The sequence below is a fragment of the Vicia villosa genome, linkage group LG1 (assembly GCF_029867415.1).
Source record: "Vicia villosa cultivar HV-30 ecotype Madison, WI linkage group LG1, Vvil1.0, whole genome shotgun sequence".
Lineage (NCBI taxonomy): Eukaryota > Viridiplantae > Streptophyta > Magnoliopsida > Fabales > Fabaceae > Vicia > Vicia villosa.
In genome coordinates this window covers 199,240,299-199,265,015 of record NC_081180.1, presented here as the reverse complement: position 1 = coordinate 199,265,015, position 24,717 = coordinate 199,240,299, and the positions used below count along the sequence as shown (strand labels likewise).

At 35.5% G+C, this 24,717-nt stretch overlaps 1 protein-coding gene across 1 annotated transcript; it reads right to left on the bottom strand.

Annotated features, from left to right (window-relative positions):
• Nucleotides 1-4,519: 4,519 nt before the first annotated feature.
• LOC131644780 (ras-related protein RABA4d) lies at nt 4,520-7,753 on the bottom strand. Its single transcript, XM_058915370.1, has 2 exons — nt 7,154-7,753; nt 4,520-5,233 (listed from the first exon to the last, which is right to left on the bottom strand). The coding sequence occupies exons 1-2, from the start codon at nt 7,378-7,380 to the stop codon at nt 4,789-4,791; spliced, it is 672 nt and encodes a 223-aa protein (XP_058771353.1). The 5' UTR covers nt 7,381-7,753; the 3' UTR covers nt 4,520-4,788.
• Between the last annotated feature and the right edge of the window lie 16,964 nt (nt 7,754-24,717).

Genomic DNA, 24,717 nt, shown 5'->3' with positions numbered 1-24,717 from the left:
TTCCTCCTCCATTCAAAAACGTGAATTGAATTTTACTTTTCAAATCTACAATAAACTTGAATCGAATTTTGTAATAGTTAATTTAAAATTATTAAAATTAACGAGAACATATGTCATTAAAATAATATTAATAATTAAAACATGGTTGGGAATAAAAAAATTAAGAAAACTCATCATGTATGGAAATAATTTATCTTGATTGTAACATTTCAGAAATCATAGTCATAGAATCATATCATTGAAATTCTTTAAAAAGATGTAAAATCAAATTAATCAATAATAAATATTCCATTTATTTGTGACTAATATTTTTAAAAATGGAAACATAAAGTTAATAATAAATTTCTCTCTTTAAAAATAATGTATTAAGAAAATAATATTAAAATCTATTTATACAGATTCTAGCTTCCAATTTAAGATCAATTAGCAGAAACCGATGTAATACAACTTAATATTTATAATATATTTCAATTTGATGTTTAAACTATGCAATTAAAAAGAAACTACAAATAAATATTTTGTTTAATATCATATTAAATAATTTTTATTTTTTAATTATAGAGTATATTTAAATTACATAAATTTCATTCAATATATTTTATTATGTATTTAATATTTATAAAAATTATTGACTTTAAAAAGTGCAAACGAGTTTTAATTATATTTTTAAGATAACACTTAATATTATACAAAGCAGATTGATAAACTATGGTAATTATCAAACATTCCCCCACTTGTAACAACCAAAAATCTATTCCCATTTTTTGTCACATTAGAACACACTATGGTAATTATTATTTTATAATTTCCAACATTCCCCCACTTGTTCTAATAATGACAAAAACTCATTCCAGAAATAAAGACATAAAGAGTGTTAATACAGTTAGTTATCTTTCGATTTAAAATTTAACCTTAGTGAAAATAACGCAAATTTTAATCGGAATATTAGGTAGCAATGCTTTTAAACCATTAATTCATGTGATTGTGTTACCTTACACACACTCTTTAAAGGTTCTTCCTCTACATATCTTGCTTAGCACTTATTTACGGCCATATGCTATCCTGTTTCATGAATTTTTCATGAGAGAAACTCCAACTCTCACTTTGAGACAGCACCATCTCGAAATTCACATAGGTGAAGTTCATATTGTATTCTTTTCCACGAGACACGTACTCTCGGTATTGAACTTCATTAAGATTTTTAAAATAAAACTCAACCCTCTTTTTAAGGTTAACATTATCACGAAATGTTCGACAATCATCCAAATCAACGACTTGTTGTTACCCATTGAAAATCTTGAGGTTAATGTTCTGTTAACGTAAGATTGGGTTGCCGCCACTGTCAGAACTCTTACTCAAGGAGTTTCAATCCCATACCTCTCGAGGTTGTTTTCACTAAGTCTCTAGGTAGTGGCTTAGTAAATGAATTTCCTAAATTATAGATCGATCATATATATGCAATCAAATGATTACATCTTTAATCAATTTTCTCACAAATGTCTAAGGCCTCAGTGCCCAGACTTTGCATTTTACACTTATCTGAATTCTCTTGCTAAATTGGCTTGACTAACACATTGTGTTAACACCTTTGAAACATTGTATTTAGCCAATGGAACTTCCGGCAGAAGGTCCCTCAACCATTTAACTTCTTTAAATAGTGGAAGCGAGATCCACACACCATGGCTCCATGGTCAAGAGAGTGATGCATGTTTGTTTCTTGCTCTTCCAAGAAATCTCACCTCCAACTAGTGTAAATATCCACTCAATTGTAAATTTATGATCTCCAACACTCGATATCCGACTCATATTGGTATATCCTTCTAATATGATAGGAAACCTACCATGATGGAGGTCAAGATTTTGGTTTCTTTAAAAGATAATCGAAAATCCATGTGATGGCCTTCAAATACTCACTATTTGAATTTCTAGTAAATCTACTCATTTACTAGTTGCAACTGCTATATTGAATATAATACATTGCATTAGAAAACCAATTTCACTTGTGTATTCTAATATAGCCATAACTCTTCCATCATCATTTTAACACTAATATCAAATTGAATATTCACCTTTTGAAACGTGACAGTTTGAACTTAACAAGAACTTTCTCAACAAAGTATATTTGACTAAGTTCATAACTCCCACTTTTTTTTTTTGCATTACTTTGATCCCTAAAAGAGTGTCAACTAGTCCAAATCTTGAATGTGAAAGTTTTCACAATATAGTATGGTTGACTATATTTTTAACCCCCACTCTTTCACTTTATTTTGATAGAAAAGAGTGTTCACTATTTCAAGATTTTCCATCTTGAATGTGGAAGCTAGAAACCTCTTTGTTTCTAAGATTCCATTCATCTCGTTGCTGAGGCAAAGAGATATCACAATATTCTCACACAAGTTTGTGTACAAACACTTGTTACAAGAATTAGATGAAGAAAGATTTTAGATGATCATGTATGATGATGCAAGAAGGTTTAGATGAAATTCTGTGCAATTTAAAGTAGTATAGTATGAATTGCAATGAGTACCTTAGTTATGTTTACTTCTCACAAATCTTCACTTGAACTTCTATGTTCAACCTTCTCAATTAACTTCATCATTGATGTGCATGGAATTTTTTATCCTTTTCTTCTTTGATAACCTTTGTCTTCATCAAAACTAGATATAAGATATAATCTTCTCAATCTCTCCCTTTTTGATGATGACAAACTCTTTGAATTCTTGTTTAGATAAGATTGAAAAATTCTCCCCCTAAGTTGTGTGTCCCCTTTTAATTTTTGAATCTTGCACTGACAAAGTCAAACTTTTGAAGTTATTGTTTCAGTGCTTGTTTTAATCCATACAAGGATTTGACAAGCTTTCACACCTCTTGTTCATTACCAGGAAGCACATAACCTTTTGGTTTCTCCATGTAAATCTCCTCATCGAGATCTCCATTTATGAATATTGTTTTGACATCTATTTGATGAAGCTAATGCAAACAAAACTATAATTTTCATTATGCTTGCTTCTAGTGCATATGTGTTAAAATAATCAACATCTTTCTTTTAATTAAAACCCTTAGTTACTAATTAATCCTTATAGATGTTTAATGTACCATCACTATGATACTTCATTCTAAACATTCATTTGCATCCAATGGGTTTTTATCCTTTAAGTAGATCGTCAAGTTCTCAAGTGTGGTTTGACATTATTGAATTTATTTCGTCTTGGATAACATCATTCCAAGAGAAGTCTCTTAAAGTTACTTCTTGTAAATATTTAGATCATCTTCCACAGAAATCTTACAAACAAAATTCTCATTATTTTCTTCTACTAGATAAGAGAAATAAGTCGAGAATCGATTTTGTTCAGTCTTAGATCCTTAGCCTTTCAGACTTTCTGCTTATTTTAAATTCGAGTTGTTTTTCAACAATCTTTGACAAACTTTCGGTTTGTGTTTAAATAATTTGTTGACAACATTCCTCACGAGGTTCTTCATTTGTGCGTACCTCAAATTTCTAATCCTCCATGATAAGGATCTCAAAATTTCACATCTTGGAATTCAATAGTTACATTAGAATCCAAATTCACAGGTCTATATAAGCAACGATCCACCTCTATATGATCTTTATATGCCTTATAATAATAAATTTCACCAAACACAAATAATTCACATTAAATCCAAATCAAAATTCAATTTGCACAATTGAATTAATATAATATAAAATAAATTTGACTACCTTAGTAATCAACGAATCCATACTCTAAAATTTCATTTCCACAAATAAACAATTTAACCAAAACATATTCCCGAATTTATAATAGTGATTGTTCTTGTGTTTAGAGTGTGTCCACAGCACAACAATTCATTATTTGATGCTTTGAAACGAAAGCCTCGTTGCCATTAAACAAATACTTATAAGATTGTTAGAAAATTAATTCAAGTTAAATGGAATCGAGGCTAGAATCGTGAACGAAATCACTTTCCTTATAAGTATTTCAAGTACTCTCAATATATCTTAGAGTCGGAACGCAAGAATACCCAGGATAATTCAGCCTTTTGCCAAGTTTGCGTAAGCCGACGAAAAACTCGAATGCAAGGAAAAATGTCTGAGAGAGGATTTATAATTTTTGTATGTTTCATTTTGGATTCATAAATGTGTATTTATAGGCCATGCATGTGTTGTTTCATAAGTTTGCAACTCTTGATGAAACAACACATTTTCAGCATATATTGCAATGGTTCATCTACAATAACACAAGGCACCCCTTCATGAAATGTTGTAAATTTGAATTCAAAAAACAAATTTATGCAACAACCAAAAATCTATTCCCATTTTTTGTCACATTAGAACCCACTATGGTAATTATTATTTTATAATTTCAAACATCACTTAAACACTTAAACACAGTTGACATGATCTTGAGCTCTTATACCTTTCTTTAATATACTTCTATAGCTTTTATGTCTGTGTAACTTCAATTCAAAGTTTAAAACATGTTTTAAGGTACAGCAAACTAGCAAAACCTGTAAATCATAGCTCAACTGTTCTGTTTCCATTCCTCTGTCTGAACTAACCATGCCTTCACAGCCATGAATTTGTATAAACAAGTTTAAATCCTATAACCAGAAAAAGAGAAGAAAAAACATATGTTTGCATGAAACAAGCACAGTATCAAATAAAGAAACCTTACATTTTGCTGATGAGATTGAACTACCCTCTCTAAAAACACCCACATCACATGTAGGCAGAGCTAGAGTTAGCAATAAGCTTCCTAAGAAGATCATAACAAACAAAAGCTACGACTATCCACAGCAACCACCTTTCTTTTCAAGAGCACTCACATCTTGACTAGGAACAATTATCTTTGTTCCCTTCAGAAGTCCTGAACTACCACCAGGATCAGCCTCGTCGTTAGCAGTAAGTGTTTTCTTGCTGATAAGTCGGTAAATTTCGGTTAGAATAGTCAGAAAGGCAGTTTCGACATTAGTCGACTCCAGTGCTGATGTCTCCATAAAGAATAGGTTCTCTCTTTGTGCAAACTCTTGAGCATCTTCAGTTGGTACTGCTTTCAGAGTTCCCAGATCACACTTGTTGCCAATTAGCATTATGACAATATTTGCGTCCGCATGACCCCTTAGTTCCTCTAACCACCTTGCCATGTGATCGAATGATTGACGCTTTGTCATGTCGTAAACTAACATCGCTCCAACTGCTCCCCGATAATAAGCACTAGTCACTGCTCTGTACCTGAGAGAATGAGAGAAGAAACTGGTTTCAGATGCAATGTACCAAATAAAAGCCTCACTCTCAAATAAAATTTGAAAAGAAACAACAAATTGGATTGTAAGTTTAACCAACCAATATGCGACCCAGCCAACTGCCGATAGCAGAGAACATATATATCCAAGCCATATTAAAAAGAAGGCAGCATATGATGTAGGTTACTCATATGAACTTACATGCAGAAAACAACTACATATGTGTTAAAAATCAATTGAACCATGTATTTGTGGTGGAAAAAACCAGTTGCATATGCATTGACAAAAATTTAATGATAATTAAACACTGTAATATTTTCTTTTCAGCTTATTTGCACATTTATACGTTAGGCAGTTCTGGTGGGATTACTAGGAGCATCGGGTTAATAATCCAAAGACCACAAGAGATGGTAACACCACACCTTTGCCCAAAACTTTGTATATTCAACATTTAGCCCATTCACATTCAGTGTGAGTGTGGGACTACCACTCACACTAAAACCCAACGCAATATTAGTTTTATTTCAATCAATTAAAAGCTTAAGTTCAGTTTTAATCAAAACTAGTTTATTAAAACACAATCAACCTAAATCAAGTTTACAAACAAAAACCCCGAGCACCCACTAAGCACTAGGATGATATTAGACCTCTTTTAGAGAACTATACAAGAAAAGAGGCTAGAAATTTATTAAGGCAGTGATGGGCAGTTATGTTTTTATTATCTTAGTAATGTTTTTTTAATTTTAAGAATAAACAGAGAAACGAAAAGGGGCAGGTGATGCTGGGATAGTTATTAAGCAGTTGTGGAAGAGAGAGACCAAGCTCTCTAATTATTGGAAGGAAGAGACTAAGACTCTCAAATTTCTTTGGTAGGATAGGACATGCCTTGAACCCGTAGACTTTGTCTTTCCTTTAGTTGGTGTTATATCCTAATTAGTTGTATTCTAAAAGTCAACTGTAACTTCCATTCCAATTTTTCTTTTTTCCCAAAACAGATGACGCTCTGTTTTAATGTTCTGTAAACTACTCTATGTTTTCTGGTGATGTTCCTTGTAATTAATCAATGAAAAAAATCATTATTCAGTGATGTTATTTATTTTCTTATACCAGTTTTAACGGGATGATAGGTCTTGGCGTAATGATAAGGTTGCTTTTTTGTGAGTTTAGAACATGCATAACACAGTTTAACCGAGACCCCGCTTGATAGAACCATTGTATACATGGAAACTCTTTACCCCAAGCACCCACAAAATCTATAGCCAGCAAAGTAACAACTAACAACATGATTTCAAATTCAATAACCACCATGCAAATCCTGATGGCCTATCCTCCCAATTGCAACAGTCTCAATCCCTAACTACATTACTTGCTAATTAAGCACACATGAAAGTTTAAATATGTGTTTCTAATAGTTTAAAAGTAATTAAATGTAACCTGTCGTCGTGTCGACACACCAAAATGCAATCAATATGAAATATCAGTGTCAAGTTTTTGGAGGCATTGTATAAGTTAGTTACAGTTCAACTGTGACAAAACAACTGAGAACCCTATTCAGTCATGGATTAACCATTACAAATCAAATCTATTAAGACGGTGCAGAAAATTTGAGACACTATGCTATATAGTCGACCTTGCAACAGCCTTCAAGACGGGTTACATAGGTTACTTCAGTTGGTAGTCATCTTATTAAAGGCAAGAGAATTCCCCCAGTTTCGGTCTTAAAACCTAATCCGCCAACTCTAGTGGGCCTACCCTCCTCCATCCAAACCATGTGCAATTTGTTATTAATATGAGAATAATTTAAGATATGTTAGGAAGGTCCTATCATCAAAATTACCCAATCATGCAAGAAATCAAAGCCAAAAAACATTAAAAGAAGAAAAATCAGATGAAATAAAGAAAAGCGCACCTTTCTTGACCAGCAGTATCCCATATTTGAGCCTTAACGGTTTTATTATCAATAATAAGAGTTTTAGTTTGAAACTCAACCCCGATGGTAGCTTTAGAATCTACGTTGAATTGATTTCTCGAAAACCGAGCGAGAAGCTGTGTTTTACCAACGGCGGAGTCTCCGATCAACACCACTTTGAAAACGTAATCGATCTTCTGGTTATAATCGCCGTACAAATTCGACATCCTATAATTGAAATTCAACGTTAAGATAATGGGTAATTGGTGCGATCATGGAGGTGCTGAACCCATTTTCATCATCAATGATTGGAATTTCGAAATGGAATAGGGTTGAGGTTTGGGTTTTGCTTTTGGTTTGGGGTTAAACGACGACGTTTGCTTCTGTGTGTCTTCGTTTTTCTTCTTGCGGATGGTGAACAACTCGAGAGCTTGTTGTTTGTTAATTTTATCTAATTTTGGTAATTTTGGTTGCACAAAATATGACAATTCCGATATTATTTTATAATTTATGGCTTCTTTTCCTTTCCGTCCCTCATCACGAGTTTCTATTTATGTTTTTTCTTTTATTTTTGGTATTATTTCTACCTGGGTTTCTTTGCGATTTTTTTTGTTAAGAAAAAGAGTTCTGAGTTTTTTAATACAAAAGTCGTCTTTTTTCAGTCATCCTTGGTTAGTATATTTTCAAAAGAAAAAAAAAACTAGTACTTTTATATTAAGAAAACGTAAGTTTGAAAAATAATAATTATAAGTGTCCCATTCAAAAGCCAAAAATGAATTGAGAATGAGTGGTGACGGCGAATTAAAGTTTTAGATGTGGTAGAGTAGTAAACAAGCGTTAATTCTCTAAAAGGTTACTTGCATAATTGACTAGATGATTCTAAGACATATGTGGGTACAGTTTTCTAAAATTTGTATGATTCTGTATAAAAAAGTGAAATCTTGAAAGTAAAATAAAGGAAATAGAGTAAAGGTGTAGGGATGTGTTTACAATGATTTCTGGTAAAACAACCGCTAGTCTTCCAAATTGAATATTTTGGCAACTTGTAGGATCGACGAGATAGACCCTAGAACATGTGTCTGAGTTTTATTATATGTATGGTTGAATTCATTTTTTGATTCTACTTCCCTTGACAAAGATATTGAAAGTTTCTCTAAATGTTATGACTATTTGAGAATGTGAATAAAAGTAACTTCGACTACAAAACTCTAAATGATTAAAATAAAGGTTCAAATTGAAGGTTTAAAGGAAAGTGAGAGGCATATAAAATGATTCTGGAAACTAAAGACTTCGACTGGAAAATTAAAGGAAATCAAAAGATACATAAAGAACTTGTATAGATAAAGTAAAAATAACTTTGAAAGATAATGATGGGGTTTCTTATACGTACATTCTCAGCAATACTCTTTTCTCAACGCTGGTACTTTGAGTGTATTTGAGTGATTTTTGTACAAAGTGAACACTCCGAATTTTAACATTAAGACTCATATTTATACTAATTCGACACTAACGGTCTTCCTATAGAAACATGCGACGTTTGATGTCTGCATGATCCTTTTGAATAATAAACTTCCACGCGTCTTCGGCAGATGACTTGGTCGATTTCGAATTCAAATCCTCTCTGCTTGCAGACGCCAAGTCGTCGACGTCTTTTTGACAAAAACTTCAAATCTGAATTCACCAATGAATAGTTTTATTTGAAATCTTCTATTTCTAACACAGCTTGGGCCATTGTTCGACTTCATTCAAATGAAGCCCAAAACCACGTAACAATGTTTTCCTCTTCGACCCAGCCACTATCGAAATTGCCATAACAAAATTCCCCATCAAAAATGTGTATTTCGTTATGCAGAGAAATATTCATTTTTTAATACCGCATGAATTTCGACAGACTAAAAACCCATTATTATAATCATTTACTGCTATGACGTCAGGAGTAATGATCACAATCTTTTTCAAAATGTCCACTCAGACGTTGTCATACTCCAAAATTTGCCCATACTATTTCTCCTATTCAAATTCAAATCAAGGTACAAAGCTCCAAGACACCCTCTCCTAAACAAGGCTCAGAGAATTAGGGTTTTGTTGTTCTGAGGGAAAATCAATGAACCAAAGGCTCCAAGGAATCCCATATGGTCTATGATACCTCACACTAACTCTATGACAAATTTCAGGTCTCAATTTAAAAGATTGATCACTCAATTGCTCAGAAAGTCAACAGTCGACTGGGTTGACCTAAAAGTCAACTGTGGTCAAAGTACAGTCAAAACTCCTGATTTTTTGTCAACATCCTCATATTGAAGTATCATTCACCATATTATCAAGAATTGATCATGGTTCATCAAGGAAAGATCAGAAATCAACAATTCCAAAAGTTTCTAAATTAGGGTTTCCATAGGAGAAAGTCAACTAAACTTTGACCAGCCATAACTCCTACATGGAACATCATAAATTTTCCATCCAAAGCTCATTTTGAAGGAAATTTAATTCTCTACAAATTTGTCTCTCACATGCCATGTCTAAAAATGCTTCATTTGAGAGATATGGATCAAGACATTATAGGTCCTTTTCAAAAGTCAACCAAAAGACATCTTTTTCAAAAGAGCACACAAGAAGCATGGAAAGTTATTTTGACATGGTACCAAAAACATTGATTAGAGGACTCTTTAAGGTTTCTAAAAAGTCCAAGAACTTGGAAAAATGTTGAAGTATGAGGAAATGGCAAGGTGTACAAGTTCACCTTTTTCCAAGGGCATGTGTGAAAAGAAATGGTCCAAAATTCCAAATATTTCCAAATGGGCCTATTTTCTTTTCATCCAAACTTTATCTTAAGCCCATGCACGACCTAAAAATATATCTTTCAAGTTTATAGTATTTTTATTGATTATTTTATGATTTTTACTCATTTAAATCATAATTTAATTATAAAAAATAACAAATTAATGAAAGATATGATTGTGCTTTGATTCTAAGCCAAGTATCAATCAAATTATACTCCTCAAATCAATTAAAATTCGTGCAAAGCAAATTGATGAAGAAAAGATTGAATTTGGACATATTTAGAAAGATTTGCAAATCAAATTTTCTCAAAGAACAAATCAAAGATTGAAGAAGATTCATTCCACAATTGTTGACCTAAATTATTCTCTTATATAAACACAACTCATAGCAAGCCCTAGGTCACAAAATTCTACAGCCAAAGGAACTAGAATCAACTCTTAAAAATCCAAAGAAAAGTCAAAATTGAATTCAGGGTTACAAGCCAAGGCAAGGAGTTGTGTTGGTTCCATCACGTTCCTTAAAGATCCCTGAAGCTGTCTGGATCATCACCAGGCCTCCAAGCACGCAGAATCGTTCGTAATCGCCCACGGTTTGTTCATTTTTTTTCAAGTTCGATATCATGAATTCATGCATCCTTAACATGTTTTGATACCATATTTACGTTCATGATGATCTTTGCTAGCTATCTGGATGTTTGAATCTGAGTTTAAGTGCAGGGGTGGTGTTCCACCATTATTAGGGTTCGGTGCTCCAAATTGGGGTTTTATAATTTTACCAAAATTGGACCAAACTAAAGCCATGGTTGAGTTCGCAAGGGTGAACCGAGTCGAAGCATGGTTTCCCCGTAAATTTTTATGCATGTTTGGTTGTTTTTAGCAATTGACAGGTGTGGTAGGTTCAAGTCTTTTATAGCGCATCTGTGCAAAGCGCTGTAAAAACATGTTTGATGTTTCTCAAGGAAGAAGACGACTATGTGTCTTCTTCCCATTGGCTAGGAAGCGCGCGCGGAAGTATTTCAAACTCCAGGGATCTGATGCGTTAAGACATACGCGTTACCGTGTTGCCTCGTTCCAGCAGTCGTCCGATCCCACTCACTTCTCATCCAACGCGCCTGAGTATGCGTCCCCACCATGGACCATCACAGCCTCGCCACATAGGATCCAACGCTAAGTCCTTCAATTTTTTTTCTTTTTTATTATGTAGCATTTTTTTATTCTCCTTTTCTTTTCTATAAATATTGTTTTTTTAATAAAAACTTGTTTTATAAAACTTGTTTTTTTATTTATAAATATAAATTTACCATAAAATTAAAATATTTTATTTTAATTAATAGTTGTTTATTTTAAATTAATCTAAAAAAGTTTTTTTAAATGGCTTAATAAATTATAAAAATTCTATTAATTGATAAAAAATTATAGCAGGGTCATATATTTAATCGAAACTCTTTTTTTATCGATTTAATTAATTAGGTTGAAAAACCAATAATTAATTAAATTAATTCTATTTGTTCTATTAACCATGGCTAACTTGAACCCTAATCAGGGTTTGCGAAGATCAGCCCTACGCTAAAATATTTCTTTGTGTATTTTCTTTTTAGGGTTATTATCAGACATCTTCCGACTGTGCGCCACGCCTATTACAAAGCTAAGTCCCGATTTTATTTTCATTTGAATGTTTATTTGCCTTATAAATCTGTTATTAGGGTTAAAATCTCGAAAGTCAATGAACTCTTTTGCACTCACTTCTTTTGCTGTCTGTTTTTGCCAATTTTCAGGTTTAACCTCTAGGCTACTCCCGACTACAAACCATATCAGATCAAAAGCTAAGTTCTATTCCATTTTAATTTTTATTTTGTTTTATTTTTGTCAGATTAAAGTTAGCCTTGACTGTTAGTGAACCGATAATGCACTCACCCGTGGTTTTCTATTTTTCTTTTCCCAATTTTTCAGGGTAAGCCAACCGTCAAAGCTCAATAGTCGGTAAACCTAAAGCTTATCTATTTTTTTAATTATTACTTGTTCAGACCTATTGCACTATTGATCCGCTGGTTTCTTTTTCCCCTTCCCCGTATTATTGTGTGGTTAGTAATCCTAGGGAGTGCAAGCCTGTTAATCAAATTAGAATCACCTAATTACAAGATATTATAATCGAATCTAATCACGTGATTGTTGCACCCAAGCACCTTTTATGGTACCCCTCTTGTTGCCTGTTGCTTGTTGCCTTGTGTTTTCTTGCAGAATAACCTTGTCCCTCGAATACGAGGATACCTCAACAATGTTGCCCTCAGTTCATTCTCAAGGTCATAAGTCCCTAATGACGCTGTTAGAACAAGATTTGTTCTGATCAATATTCTTAGTTTTGATGATAACAAGGATATGAATTTTGTGAGAGATAATGTGGTGCTATAATACAGTGCAATTTCCCTTTCAGGAAATATATAAAGAGTATGCACAAATCAGCGCTCAGAAGCTTTGTCTCAGAAGGTTCAGCATGCAACATCAGAACATGGTCTGGCAAGACATCAGAAGATGGTCAAGGCAGAATCAGAACATGGGTCTATGGAAGCATCAGAAGAACTTGAGATCAGAAGCAGAAGCACTGAAGTTCTCATGGTATCACGCTCAGAAGCACTTCAAGGTCAGAAGACAAGAAGATGCTATGCACCAAGCTGTTTGACTCTGATGATATTCAAATGTTGTATACACAAACATCAGATCAGAAGAAAGTACAGGTGGCAGGCTACGCTGACTGACAAAAGGAACGTTGGAAGCTATTAAAGGCAACGTCAGTAGACACAGCGTGAACAAGGCTCGAGGTAGTTGACAAAAGCGTGAAACATTAAATGCAATGTTGTACGGAATACGCAAAGCATTAAATGCTCCCAACGGTCATCTTCTCAAGTGCCTATAAATATGAAGTTCTGATGAGAAGCAAGGTGGATGATTTGCTAACAATTAACTTGCTAAAACGCTGTTCAAACTCAAAGCTCAGAAACTTCATCTTCATCAAAGCTCACTACATTGCTGTTGTAATATATTAGTGAGATTAAGCTTAAACATTAAGAGAAATATCACTGTTGTGATTATAGATTTTCAGAAGCATTTGTAATACTCTTAGAATTGATTACATTAATTTGTAAGTAACTAGAGTGATCAAGTGTTGATCAGGATACTCTAGGAAGTCTTAGCTTGTGTCTAAGCAGTTGTAATTAGAGTGATCACGTGGTGGTCAGGATACTCTAAGAAAGTCTTAGCTTGTGTCTAAGCATTTGTTCCTGGAGTGATCAGGTTGTGATCAGGATACTCTAGAAGACTTAGTCGCGGACTAAGTGGAAAACCATTGTAATCTGTTGCGATTAGTGGATTAAATCCTCAAGTGAGGTAAATCACTCCGTGGGGGTGGACTGGAGTAGTTTAGTTAACAACGAACCAGGATAAAAATAACTGTGTAAATTGTTTTTATCGTTCAAGTTTTTAGACTACACTAATTCAAACCCCCCCTTTCTCAGTGTTTTTCTATCCTTCAATTGGCATCAGAGCGCCGGTTCTAAGGTGCAAGCACTTAACCATGTTTAGAAAAGATTCAGGAAGAGAAAAACGCTTCAGTAAAAGATGGCTGGTGAAATTTCAACAAATACATCTGCATCTACATCTGGCTCTGCTGAGCAATACAACGGTAACAATGGTTATACTAGACCACCAGTATTTGATGGTGAAAACTTTGAATACTGAAAAGATAAACTGGAAAGTTACTTTCTTGGTCTAGATGCTGATCTATGGGATCTTCTGTTGGATGGTTTCAAACATCCTGTTAAAACTACTGGTGTAAGGCTCACAAGAAGCGAAATGACTGATGATCAAAAGAAAGAATTCAAAAATCATCACAAATGCAGGACTGTTTTGCTGAATGCTATCTCTCATGCTGAGTATGAGAAGATATCTAACAGGGAAACTGCCCATGATATATATGAGTCATTGAAAATGACCCATGAGTGAAATGCTCAAGTCAAGGAGACCAAAGCTCTTGCTCTAATCCAGAAATATGAAGCCTTCAAGATGGAGGATGATGAAGATATTGAGAAGATGTTCTCAAGATTTCAAACTCTAACTGCTGGATTGAGAGTTCTGGATAAAGGCTACACCAAGGCTGATCATGTAAAGAAGATTATCAGAGCTTACCCAGAAGATGGGGTCCAACGGTGACTGCATTCAAGATTGCCAAGAATCTGAATGAAGTTTCGTTGGAAGAGCTTATCAGTGCCTTGAGAAGTCATGAAATAGAGCTGGAAGCAAACGAGCCTCAGAAGAAAGGTAAGTCTATTGCATTAAAATCTAATGTTAAAAAATGCACTAACGCTTTTCAGGCTAGAGAAGAAGATCCTGAAGAATCAGAATCTGAAGAAGAAGATGAACTGTCCATGATCTCCAGAAGGGTAAACCAACTCTGGAGGAGCAAGCAAAGGAAGTTCAGAGGCTTCAGAAGCTCAAAGAGATTTGAACGAGGAGAATCTTCTGGTGACAGAAGATCTGACAAGAAGAAGGCTGTCTACTATCAGTGCAATGAGCCTGGACATTACAAGAACGAGTGTCCAAAACTTCAGAAGGAGAATCCCAAGAAGAAGTTTCATAAGAAGAAAGGTCTTATGGCAACATGGGATGATTCTAAATCAGAATCAGAATCAGACTCGGAAGGAGAGCATGCCAACTTCGCGCTGATGGCTACAGAAGATGATGGATCAGAATCTACATCAGAATCAGATTCTGAAGAGGTATTTTCTGAACTATCTAGAGAAGAGTTAGTTTCCAGTTTAACAGAACTTCTGGAACTCAAGGCTCATCTTAGTATCAAATACAAAAAGCTGAAGAAGCAGTTTGAATTTGAAACTAAGAAGCTGGAAGTGGAAAATTCTGAACTGAAGGAAAAAGTTTTAAATCTATCCAAAGATAGTGGATCTCCTTCTGAAACAGAAAAATCCATTCCTAGCATGAATCATATTCTGAAAGAATATGACTCGAGCTTCAGAAAGTTCTTATCTAGAAGTATTGGCAGAAGTCATCTTGCTTCTATGATATATGGTGTTTTTGGAAACAGAAGGTTTGGTTTTGGCTATGAGGGTGATACCTCACATAAATTTGAACCTATTGATGATCTGAAGATCACATACAAGCCATTGTATGATCAGTTCAAATATGGCCATGCACATGATATTAGGCTCACTTGACATGCACAGAAGTTTAACACTGTTCAAACCAAGAAGCTTGTGACACATCCTAAGAAATATCATGCTGACAAACCTAAAGAATATCATGTTGTTCCTCATGTTAAATATTTTGCTAAACCCAAGTTCAATTAGAACTTGAGGAGAACTAACAAGAAAGGACCCAAGAAATTGTGGGTACCTAAGGAGAAGATAATTTCTGTTGCAGATATCCTTGGCGGCAAAGAGGACAAAAAGCAAAATGTCATGGTACCTGGACTCTGGGTGCTCGCGACACATGACGGGAAGAAGGTCTACATTCCAAGACCTGGTGCTTAAATCAGGTGGAGAAGTCAAGTTTGGAGGAGATCAGAAGGGCAAAATCATTGGCTCTGGAACCATAAGTCTTGGTAACTCTCCTTCCATATCTAATGTACTTCTTGTTGAAGGATTAACGCATAACTTATTGTCCATAAGTCAATTAAGTGACAATGGTTATGATATAATCTTCAATCAAAAGTCTTGCAAGGCTGTAAGTCAGAAGGATGGCTCAATCCTATTTACAGGCAAGAGGAAGAACAACATTTATAAGATTGATCTTTCTGATCTTGAGAAGCAGAAGGTGACTTGTCTTATGTTTGTTTCTGAGGAGCAATGGGTCTAGCACAGAAGATTAGGTCATGCTAGTTTGAGAAAGATTTCTCAGATTAACAAACTAAATCTGGTCAGAGGACTCCCAAATCTGAAATTCAAATCAGATGCTCTTTGTGAAGCATGTCAGAAGGGCAAGTTCTCCAGACCTGCATTCAAGTCTAAGAATGTTGTTTCTTCCTCAAGGCCGTTAGAACTCTTGCACATTGATCTGTTTGGCCCAGTCAAAATAGCATCTGTCAGAGGGAAGAAATATGGATTAGTCATCGTTGATGATTATAGCCGCTGGACATGGGTAAAGTTCTTGAAACACAAGGATGAGTCTCATTCAGTGTTCTTTGAATTCTGCACTCAGATCCAATCTGAGAAGGAGTGCAAAATTATAAAGGTCAGAAGTGATCATGGTGGTGAATTTGAGAACAAATTCTTTGAGGAGTTCTTCAAAGAAAATGGTATTGCCCATGATTTCTCTTGTCCTAGAACTCCACAGCAAAATGGAGTTGTAGAGCGAAAGAATAGGACTCTACAAGAAATGGCCAGAACCATGATCAATGAAACCAATATGGCTAAGCATTTCTGGGCAGAAGCAATAAACACTGCGTGTTATATTCAGAATAGAATCTCTATAAGATCTATTCTAAATAAGACTACTTATGAATTGTGGAAGAACAGAAAGCCCAACATTTCATATTTCCATCCTTTTGGATGTGTATGTTTTATTCTGAATACTAAAGATTATCTTAGTAAGTTTGATTCTAAAGCACAAAAGTGTTTCCTTCTTGGATATTCTGAACGCTCTAAAGGCTACAGAGTATACAATACTGAAACATTGATTGTAGAAGAATCAATCAATATCAGGTTTGATGATAAGCTTGGTCTTGAAAAACCAAAGCAGTTTGAGAATTTTGCAGATTTTGATATTGATATATCAGAAGTAGTAGAACCTAGAAGCAAAGCTGCAGAAGCTGGCAGTCTCAGAAGCAATGGATCAGAAGATCAAGTTGCTGCATCTTTAGAGAATCTCAGGATTTCTGAAGAACCAACAGTCAGAAGATCACCTAGACTTGCCTCAGCTCATTCAGAAGATGTGATCCTTGGGAAGAAAGATAATCCCATCAGAACAAGGGCATTCCTTAAGAACGATGCAGAATGTCAATTAGGTCTTGTTTCTTTGATCGAGCCAACTTCTGTTGATCAAGCTCTAGAAGATCCAGACTGGATAATTGCCATGCAAGAAGAACTCAATCAGTTTACAAGGAATGAAGTATGGGACTTGGTTCCTAGACCAAAAGTATTTAACATCATCGACACTAAGTGGGTGTTCAGAAACAAGCTAAGCGAGAAGGGAGAAGTGGTAAGAAACAAAGCCAGACTGGTGGCTCAGGGTTATAGTCAGCAAGAAGGGATTGATTATACAGAAACCTTTGCACCAGTAGCCAGGTTAGAATATATTCGTCTACTAATTTCTTTTGCCACTCAACACAACATCACTCTTTATCAGATGGATGTTAAGAGTGCCTTCTTAAATGGTTACATAGATAAAGAAGTTTATGTCCATCAACCTCCTGGTTTTGAAGACTCCATGTCTCCAAATCATGTTTTTAAATTAAAGAAATCATTATACGGATTGAAACAAGCTCCTAGAGCTTGGTATGAACGTTTGAGTTCTTTCCTTCTGGAAAATGGTTTCACTAGAGGAAAAGTGGACACTACTCTCTTCTGTAAAACATTTAAAAAGGATATTTTAATTTGTCAAATATATGTTGATGATATTATCTTTGGAACATCTAATGCTACACTTGGAAAGGAGTTTGATGAGTCTATGCAGGCTAAATTTGAAATGAGCATGATGGGAGAACTCAAGTATTTCCTAGGGATTCAAATCAACCAAACTTCTGATGGAACCTATGTTCATCAAACGAAGTATGTGAAAGAACTTCTGAAAAAGTTTAATCTTTCTGAAAGCAAAGAAGCCAAAACTCCTATGCATCCAACATGTGTCCTAGGTAAGGATGAGGTAAGAAAGAAGGTAGATCAGAAGTTGTACAGAGGTATGATTGGATCTCTTCTACACCTAACTGCTTCTAGACCTGACATTCTCTTCAGTGTTTGTTTGTGTGCTAGATTCCAATCAGATCCGAGAGAATCTCATTTAACTGCGGTTAAGAGAATTCTGAGGTATCTGAAAGGTACTACTAATGTTGGTTTAGTTTACAAAAGATCCAAAGATTACAACTTAGTAGGATTCTGTGATGCTGACTATGCTGGAGATAGAATAGAAAGGAAGAGTACTTCTGGAAGTTGTCAATTTCTTGGAAGTCACCTGATCTCATGGTACAGCAAGAAGCAAGCTACTATTGCCCTCTCAACAACAGAAGCAGAATATGTTGCTGCTGCTGGTTGTAGCACACAAATGCTCTAGATGAGAAGTCAGCTAGAAGATTATCAGATATATGAGAGTAACATTCCTATCTTCTGTGATAATACTTCTGCTATATGTTTATCTAAGAATCCTATCTTACATTCAAAAGCTAAACATATTGAGATTAAACATCATTTCATAAGGGACTATGTTCAGAAGGGTGTTATATCTTTAAACTTTGTAGATACAGACCATCAATGGTCTGATATCTTTACAAAACCCCTTGCTGAAGATAGGTTTAAGTTCATTCTGAAGAATATCAGTATGGATATATGCCCAGAATGAGAAGATGAGAAGATCTTATGTATGTGCATCTTCTGAGATGAGATTGGATTAGTCTTTTATAAGAAGTTCTGATTGTAATCAATTAGAAGTAGTGATTCTGTTATTACTAACGTTTCATTGTCTAAGTTGACTCAGAATCTCTTTAAAAGTAAAACAGCTGTAACTGGCTATCCAGATGGTAAACACGTGTTCACTATTTCTGGACAAGCGTGCGTGCAGTTGAGGGGACGCCTACTTAGGTAACTGTGCTAATCACTTCTTTTGTCATTATTATCTCTCCTCACGTCATGTACATTAAATGCCATTCATCATTTCAGTTTCTTTTTATACTCTTCAAACGTTTCTTTTCCCTCTATTTATTTCTCTCTCTCTCTCTCTCTCTCCTTATCTGCATTTTGCATAAACCCTAGTTTATTCATCTTCAACCTAGCATTCACCATGAATCCGTCTTCAAGTTCCTCTTAAGAGGTTTCTCCACTGAAAACTCGCTACATTCCTCCATCAGAAATGAAGACTCAAGGGTGGTCGATCTATTTGAATAGAACGGTTGGAAGGGTTGTCTGGTTCCAGGTTGAGAAACAAATCTCGGGGATCGCTGACATTGATTTCAAGACGGATCTCTCAAGACTCCAAGAAGTCTCAAGTCAGATCTCTTATGTGATGCTGTTATCAACATTTATCCAAAGGAAGAAGACTTTCTTGAGATATTGGATGATGTTAAGGATCATGTTCTTGACTTCTATGTTAAGGGAAAGCCTCGTTTGAGACATTAGCTCTCTTCTTGTGAACTGTCTCTCACTTCCTCCTTGAATTCATGCATTCTCTTACAGTGGAGGTTCTAGTCTGGACAGGCATGCAGAGTGTCAAGCTTTCATGGCTAGACAAACTGAGAACACCGCAGAGATTCATGATATGTTAGCTAAGATTATGTCTAAGCTAGGGTTGTAGTCCTTAAGTCATTGTAGTTTTCTTTCCTTGTTGCATCTGTTATTCTGCATACATCTTTTGTAATCCTGCTTGTTTAATCAATGAAAAGTTTAATTGTGTTTCTTTCCTTTGTCGTTTTCTACATCTGAATCTTTTATATTGTTTTTGATGTTATGACAAAAAGGGGGAGAAAATATATGATAAATGATCTGATTAAATATTATCAGTTACCGGGTAAAAAGGCCCCACATTAGTAACAGAACTTGCAAAGTTCTATGCTTTAAGTTGTGTTGTTGCAGGAATTGAAGATTCAAGATCAACATTAGAAGCAACAAGATGAATCAAGTTCTTGGATTCTTGAAGCAAGCTAAGTGCTATGAAGCTTCAGAATCAGAATCAGAAGCAAGAAGGAAGAATGTTCAGATATTCTGATGATAGAATATGATCTGAAACATTATGTCTATTTGTTCTGATACATTCTATATGGCTTATATGGCTCTGATACATATTATGTGTTTTGAAACATATTTTATGTTCTGATTCATTCATGCTGACTTTTGTCGTTTAGTTTTGTTCTGTAACATTTCAGGATGTAGAGATGCTCTGATGAAGCTCTGGTACATTCAACAATGTTCTGATACATTCTAGCATGAAGTGATGAAAGAAGAAATTCAAGCTCTGAAGCTGTCCCAATGGAAGCAGGAATCAGAAGCTGTGAATGTTCTGAAGATCAAAGAAATTCAAGTTCTGAAGCTGTCCGATGGAAGCAGAAATCAGAAGCTGTGAATGTTCTGAGGATCTAAAGAAATTCAATGTTCTGAAGCTGTCCTATGGAAGCAGAAATCAGAAGTCATGAATGTTCTGAAGATCAAGCACTGTGAACGTCTCTACTAAAATACTCAGGGAAGTCTTTTATTTATAAAATTCTTCTAGTATTAATTTCAGGGGGAGATTATTCATCTCAGGGGGAGATTGTTAATCTCAGGGGGAGACATATTCACATGCTTATGCTATAGCTGTGTAAATTGTCTTTAGCCATCTGCTCTTTCTGATCGCAAATTCATATCATTTATATATGTTTTTGTCATTATCAAAAAGGGGGAGATTGTTAGAACAAGATTTGTTCTGATCAATATTCTTAGTTTTGATGATAACAAGGATATGAATTTTGTGAGAGATAATGTGGTACTCTAATACATTGCAATTTCCCTTTCAGGAAATATATAAAGAGTATGCACAAATCAGCGCTCAGAAGCTTTGTCTCAGAAGGTTCAGCATGCAACATCAGAACATGGTCTGGAAAGACATCAGAAGATGGTCAAGGCAGAATCAGAACATGGGTCTATGGAAGCATCAGAAGAACTTGAGATCAGAAGCAGAAGCACTGAAGTTCTCATGGTATCACGCTCAGAAGCACTTCAAGGTCAGAAGACAAGAAGATGCTATGCACCAAGCTGTTTGACTCTGATGATATTCAAATGTTGTATACACAAACATCAGATCAGAAGAAAGTACAGGTGGCAGGCTACGCTGACTGACAAAAGGAACGTTGGAAGCTATTAAAGGCAACGTCAGTAGACACAGCGTGAACAAGGCTCGAGGTAGTTGACAAAAGCGTGAAACATTAAATGCAATGCTGTACGGAATACGCAAAGTATTAAATGCTCCCAACGGTCATCTTCTCAAGTGCCTATAAATATGAAGTTCTGATGAGAAGCAAGGTTGACGATTTGCTAACAATAAACTTGCTGAAACGCTGTTCAAACTCAAAGCTCAGAAACTTCATCTTCATCAAAGCTCACTATATTGCTGTTGTAATATATTAGTGAGATTAAGCTTAAACGTTAAGAGAAATATCACTGTTGTGATTATAGCTTTTCAGAAGCATTTGTAATACTCTTAGAATTGATTACATTAATTTGTAAGTAACTAGAGTGATCAAGTGTTGATCAGGATACTCTAGGAAGTCTTAGCTTGTGTCTAAGCAGTTGTAATTAGAGTAATCACGTGGTGGTCAGGATACTCTAAGAAAGTCTTAGCTTGTGTCTAAGCATTTGTTCCTGGAGTGATCAAGTTGTGATCAGGATACTCTAGAAGACTTAGTCGCGGACTAAGTGGAAAACCATTGTAATCTGTTGCGATTAGTGGATTAAATCCTCAGGTGAGGTAAATCACTCTGTGGGGGTGGACTGGAGTAGTTTAGTTAACAACGAACCAGGATAAAAATAACTGTGCAAATTGTTTTTATCGTTCAAGTTTTTAGACTACACTTATTCAACCCCCGCCCCTTTCTAAGTGTTTTTCTATCCTTCAATTGGCATCAGAGCGCCGGTTCTAAGGTGCAAGCACTTAACCGTGTTTTGAAAAGATTCAGGAAGAGAAAAATGCTTCAGTAAAAGATGGCTGGTGAAATTTCAACAAATACATCTGCATCTACATTTGGCTCTGCTGAGCAATACAACGGTAACAATGGTTATACTAGACCACCAGTATTTGATGGTTAAAACTTTGAATACTGGAAAGATAAACTGGAAAGTTACTTTCTTGGTCTAGATGCTGATCTATGGGATCTTCTGTTGGATGGTTACAAACATCCTGTTAAAACTACTGGTGTAAGGCTTACAAGAAGCGAAATAACTGATGATCAAAAGAAAGAATTCAAAAATCATCACAAATGCAGGACTGTTTTGCTGAATGCTATCTCTCATGCTGAGTATGAGAAGATATCTAACAGGGAAACTGCCCATGATATATATGAGTCATTGAAAATGACCCATGAGTGAAATGCTCAAGTCAAGGAGACCAAAGCTCTTGCTCTAATCCAGAAATATGAAGCCTTCAAGATGGAGGATGATGAAGATATTAAGAAGATGTTCTCAAGATTTCAAACTCTAACTGCTGGATTGAGAGTTCTGGATAAAGGCTACACCAAGGCTGATCATGTAAAGAAGATTATCAGAAGCTTACCCAGAAGATGGGGTCCAATGGTGACTGCATTCAAGATTGCCAAGAATCTGAATGAAGTTTCTTTGGAAGATGTCGCACGCTCGCGAAAATCAGACAGAGTCGCCACCAATATATTTATCCCAAGGAGGGAAAGGAATATCAGAAAACCTAAGGTGAATAAGAACGAGGTCTTTCGACCAGAGATAGGGTACGGGAGTCGGTTACGCAAGGGGAAGGTACTAGCACCCCTCACGCCCATCGTACTCGATGGTATCCACCTATGTTTGTTGCTATCTAAAGGGTGTATAAATCTAAAGCTTAATTACTAAGAGAATGCATGCAAATGAAAGAAAAAGAAACACGGGGAAAATAAGGTTTTTAAATAATTGTGCTCGTTCAAGCCCCGCGACTTGATGCCTACGTATCCTTTTCAGGAATCAGAGCGCCGTAGTTCGGCTCTTTAGTTTTTGTTTGTTTTTGTGTTTTTTAGTGGACGAAGTTACATTCGCACTCCGCTGCTCGACCTCTGGAGTCTTAAGCTGGGAATGGAGCGGAAATAACATGTCCGATTAAAGAATGCCTCGGAGGCGAGATAGAGAAGAGAGTTTGAGCGTTTCGAGGAAATCCCTTAAGCAAGGGAAACTCGAGTCACTCTGTGGTTTGTGTTTTTTAGAGGTTGGGAACTTACGCCTGAATGGAACCCTTAAGCAAGGGAGCTCCAAGCACTCGAACATCCCTTAAGCAAGAGAAGTTACAAGCTTCCATTCCCTTTTTATTAGTCAAAGTATTTACTAGTCATTTTTTATGAGTTTTCTTGGTATTTTTTATGGGAAATTAAGTCAAGTATTTGTTAAGTGTTTTGAAGTTGAAAAGGAAAAAGAACTAGCCTAGAAATGAAGGGAATTTCTACCTAAGATTATCATGGTTTCTACCTAAGGTTAGGAGTAAAAGAACATGAAAATAAAGTCACAATTAGAAGTCAATAGTGAGTAACACAATGGTGCAAAGCTATACACAAGCATGAAGTAGCAAGTCAAAAACATAGTACAAAATGAATTAAAAATACTACTATTTTTTTATATTGATTTTTATGGGAGAAATTGAACTACAAATCAAGTAAAAAGACTAAAAACAAATAGCCTAGAACTACTATTTTTGTGATTATTTTTATATGTCAAAAATTAGTATTGAAGTCTAAGAATGATAGTAAAGATTAGTGATTTTATTACTAAAAGAAATGGGAAAAACTAATTAAAACTTGAATCTAATATGAACAAGGGGTGCAAATTGCAATTATTGGTGGTCTGAATAGCAGGGGCGCAGGGTCCAAATGATTGGCCCAGAAGAGGTTTTTTTTTGGTACAGTTTCTCTTATGCAAAAAAACTGTGGCAATGGGCGCAAGGCCCAATCAGAGGAATGGCCTAGGATTGATTATTGTTCAGATTTTTATTGTACCATTTTAGTTTAAAAAAGAAAATGAATTAAGAAAAATAAAAAATAAAACTTAAAAGAAAGAAGTTTGGGAATTAGGGTTACCTGCAATGCGCCGATTCGAATCCTCGAACGCGTTAACCTCTTCGTCCTACTCTCTCTCAGCGGCGAACGGCGACGGCGCTTCTCACTCCCTCCGACCGACTCTCGCCGCCGCTAGACAAATCAGACGGAGCAAACGCCCCTCCTCGCACCTGTCATTCTCTCTTCTAATCGCCTAAAATGCAAACCCTGCGACGGTCTTGATGATGAAAAGCGAAAGCCCGAGAGGAGATTGCGTGTGCTTGAATCGTGAAATAAACGCGAAAAGATGTCGAATAAGTCCTCAATTCTTCAGGTATGAATTCTTCAATCTTTTGATCTTGCGTTCGATTCTTCTCTGAACTTCTTCTTCGCTTTTTCTTTTCAGTTTTGGTATGTTTTTGCTGTGCGTTTATCGATTGATATTGATGGAGAAAATTGTTGCTGTTGCAGATGAGGATGATGATGATGATTAACGATTATGAGAGTTGCTGAAGATTGAAGAATCTGAATCGGTGATGGCGATTGATGAACTTGCAGAAGATCGACGGCTCGGAATATGAAGGTGAGTGAATCTTTTTCTTTGAACTTTCTCTTATTTTTCTCTTCTGAACTTTGGTTGAGTTCTTTCTGGTTTTCTTGTGGCGGACTCTATGGTGGAGGAGTAATCGTGAAGAAGATGAATTGTGTGAGAGGAAGAGAGAGTGATGAAAAATGAAGAACGAAGAAGATGAAGATTGAGGTTATTGAAGGAGAGTGAAGATGGGAGAAGATGAATGAAGAAAATGGGGAAGAGCAAAAAATGGTGGAATGAAGTGTATGAAAAGTGGTGGAGTTCAGAG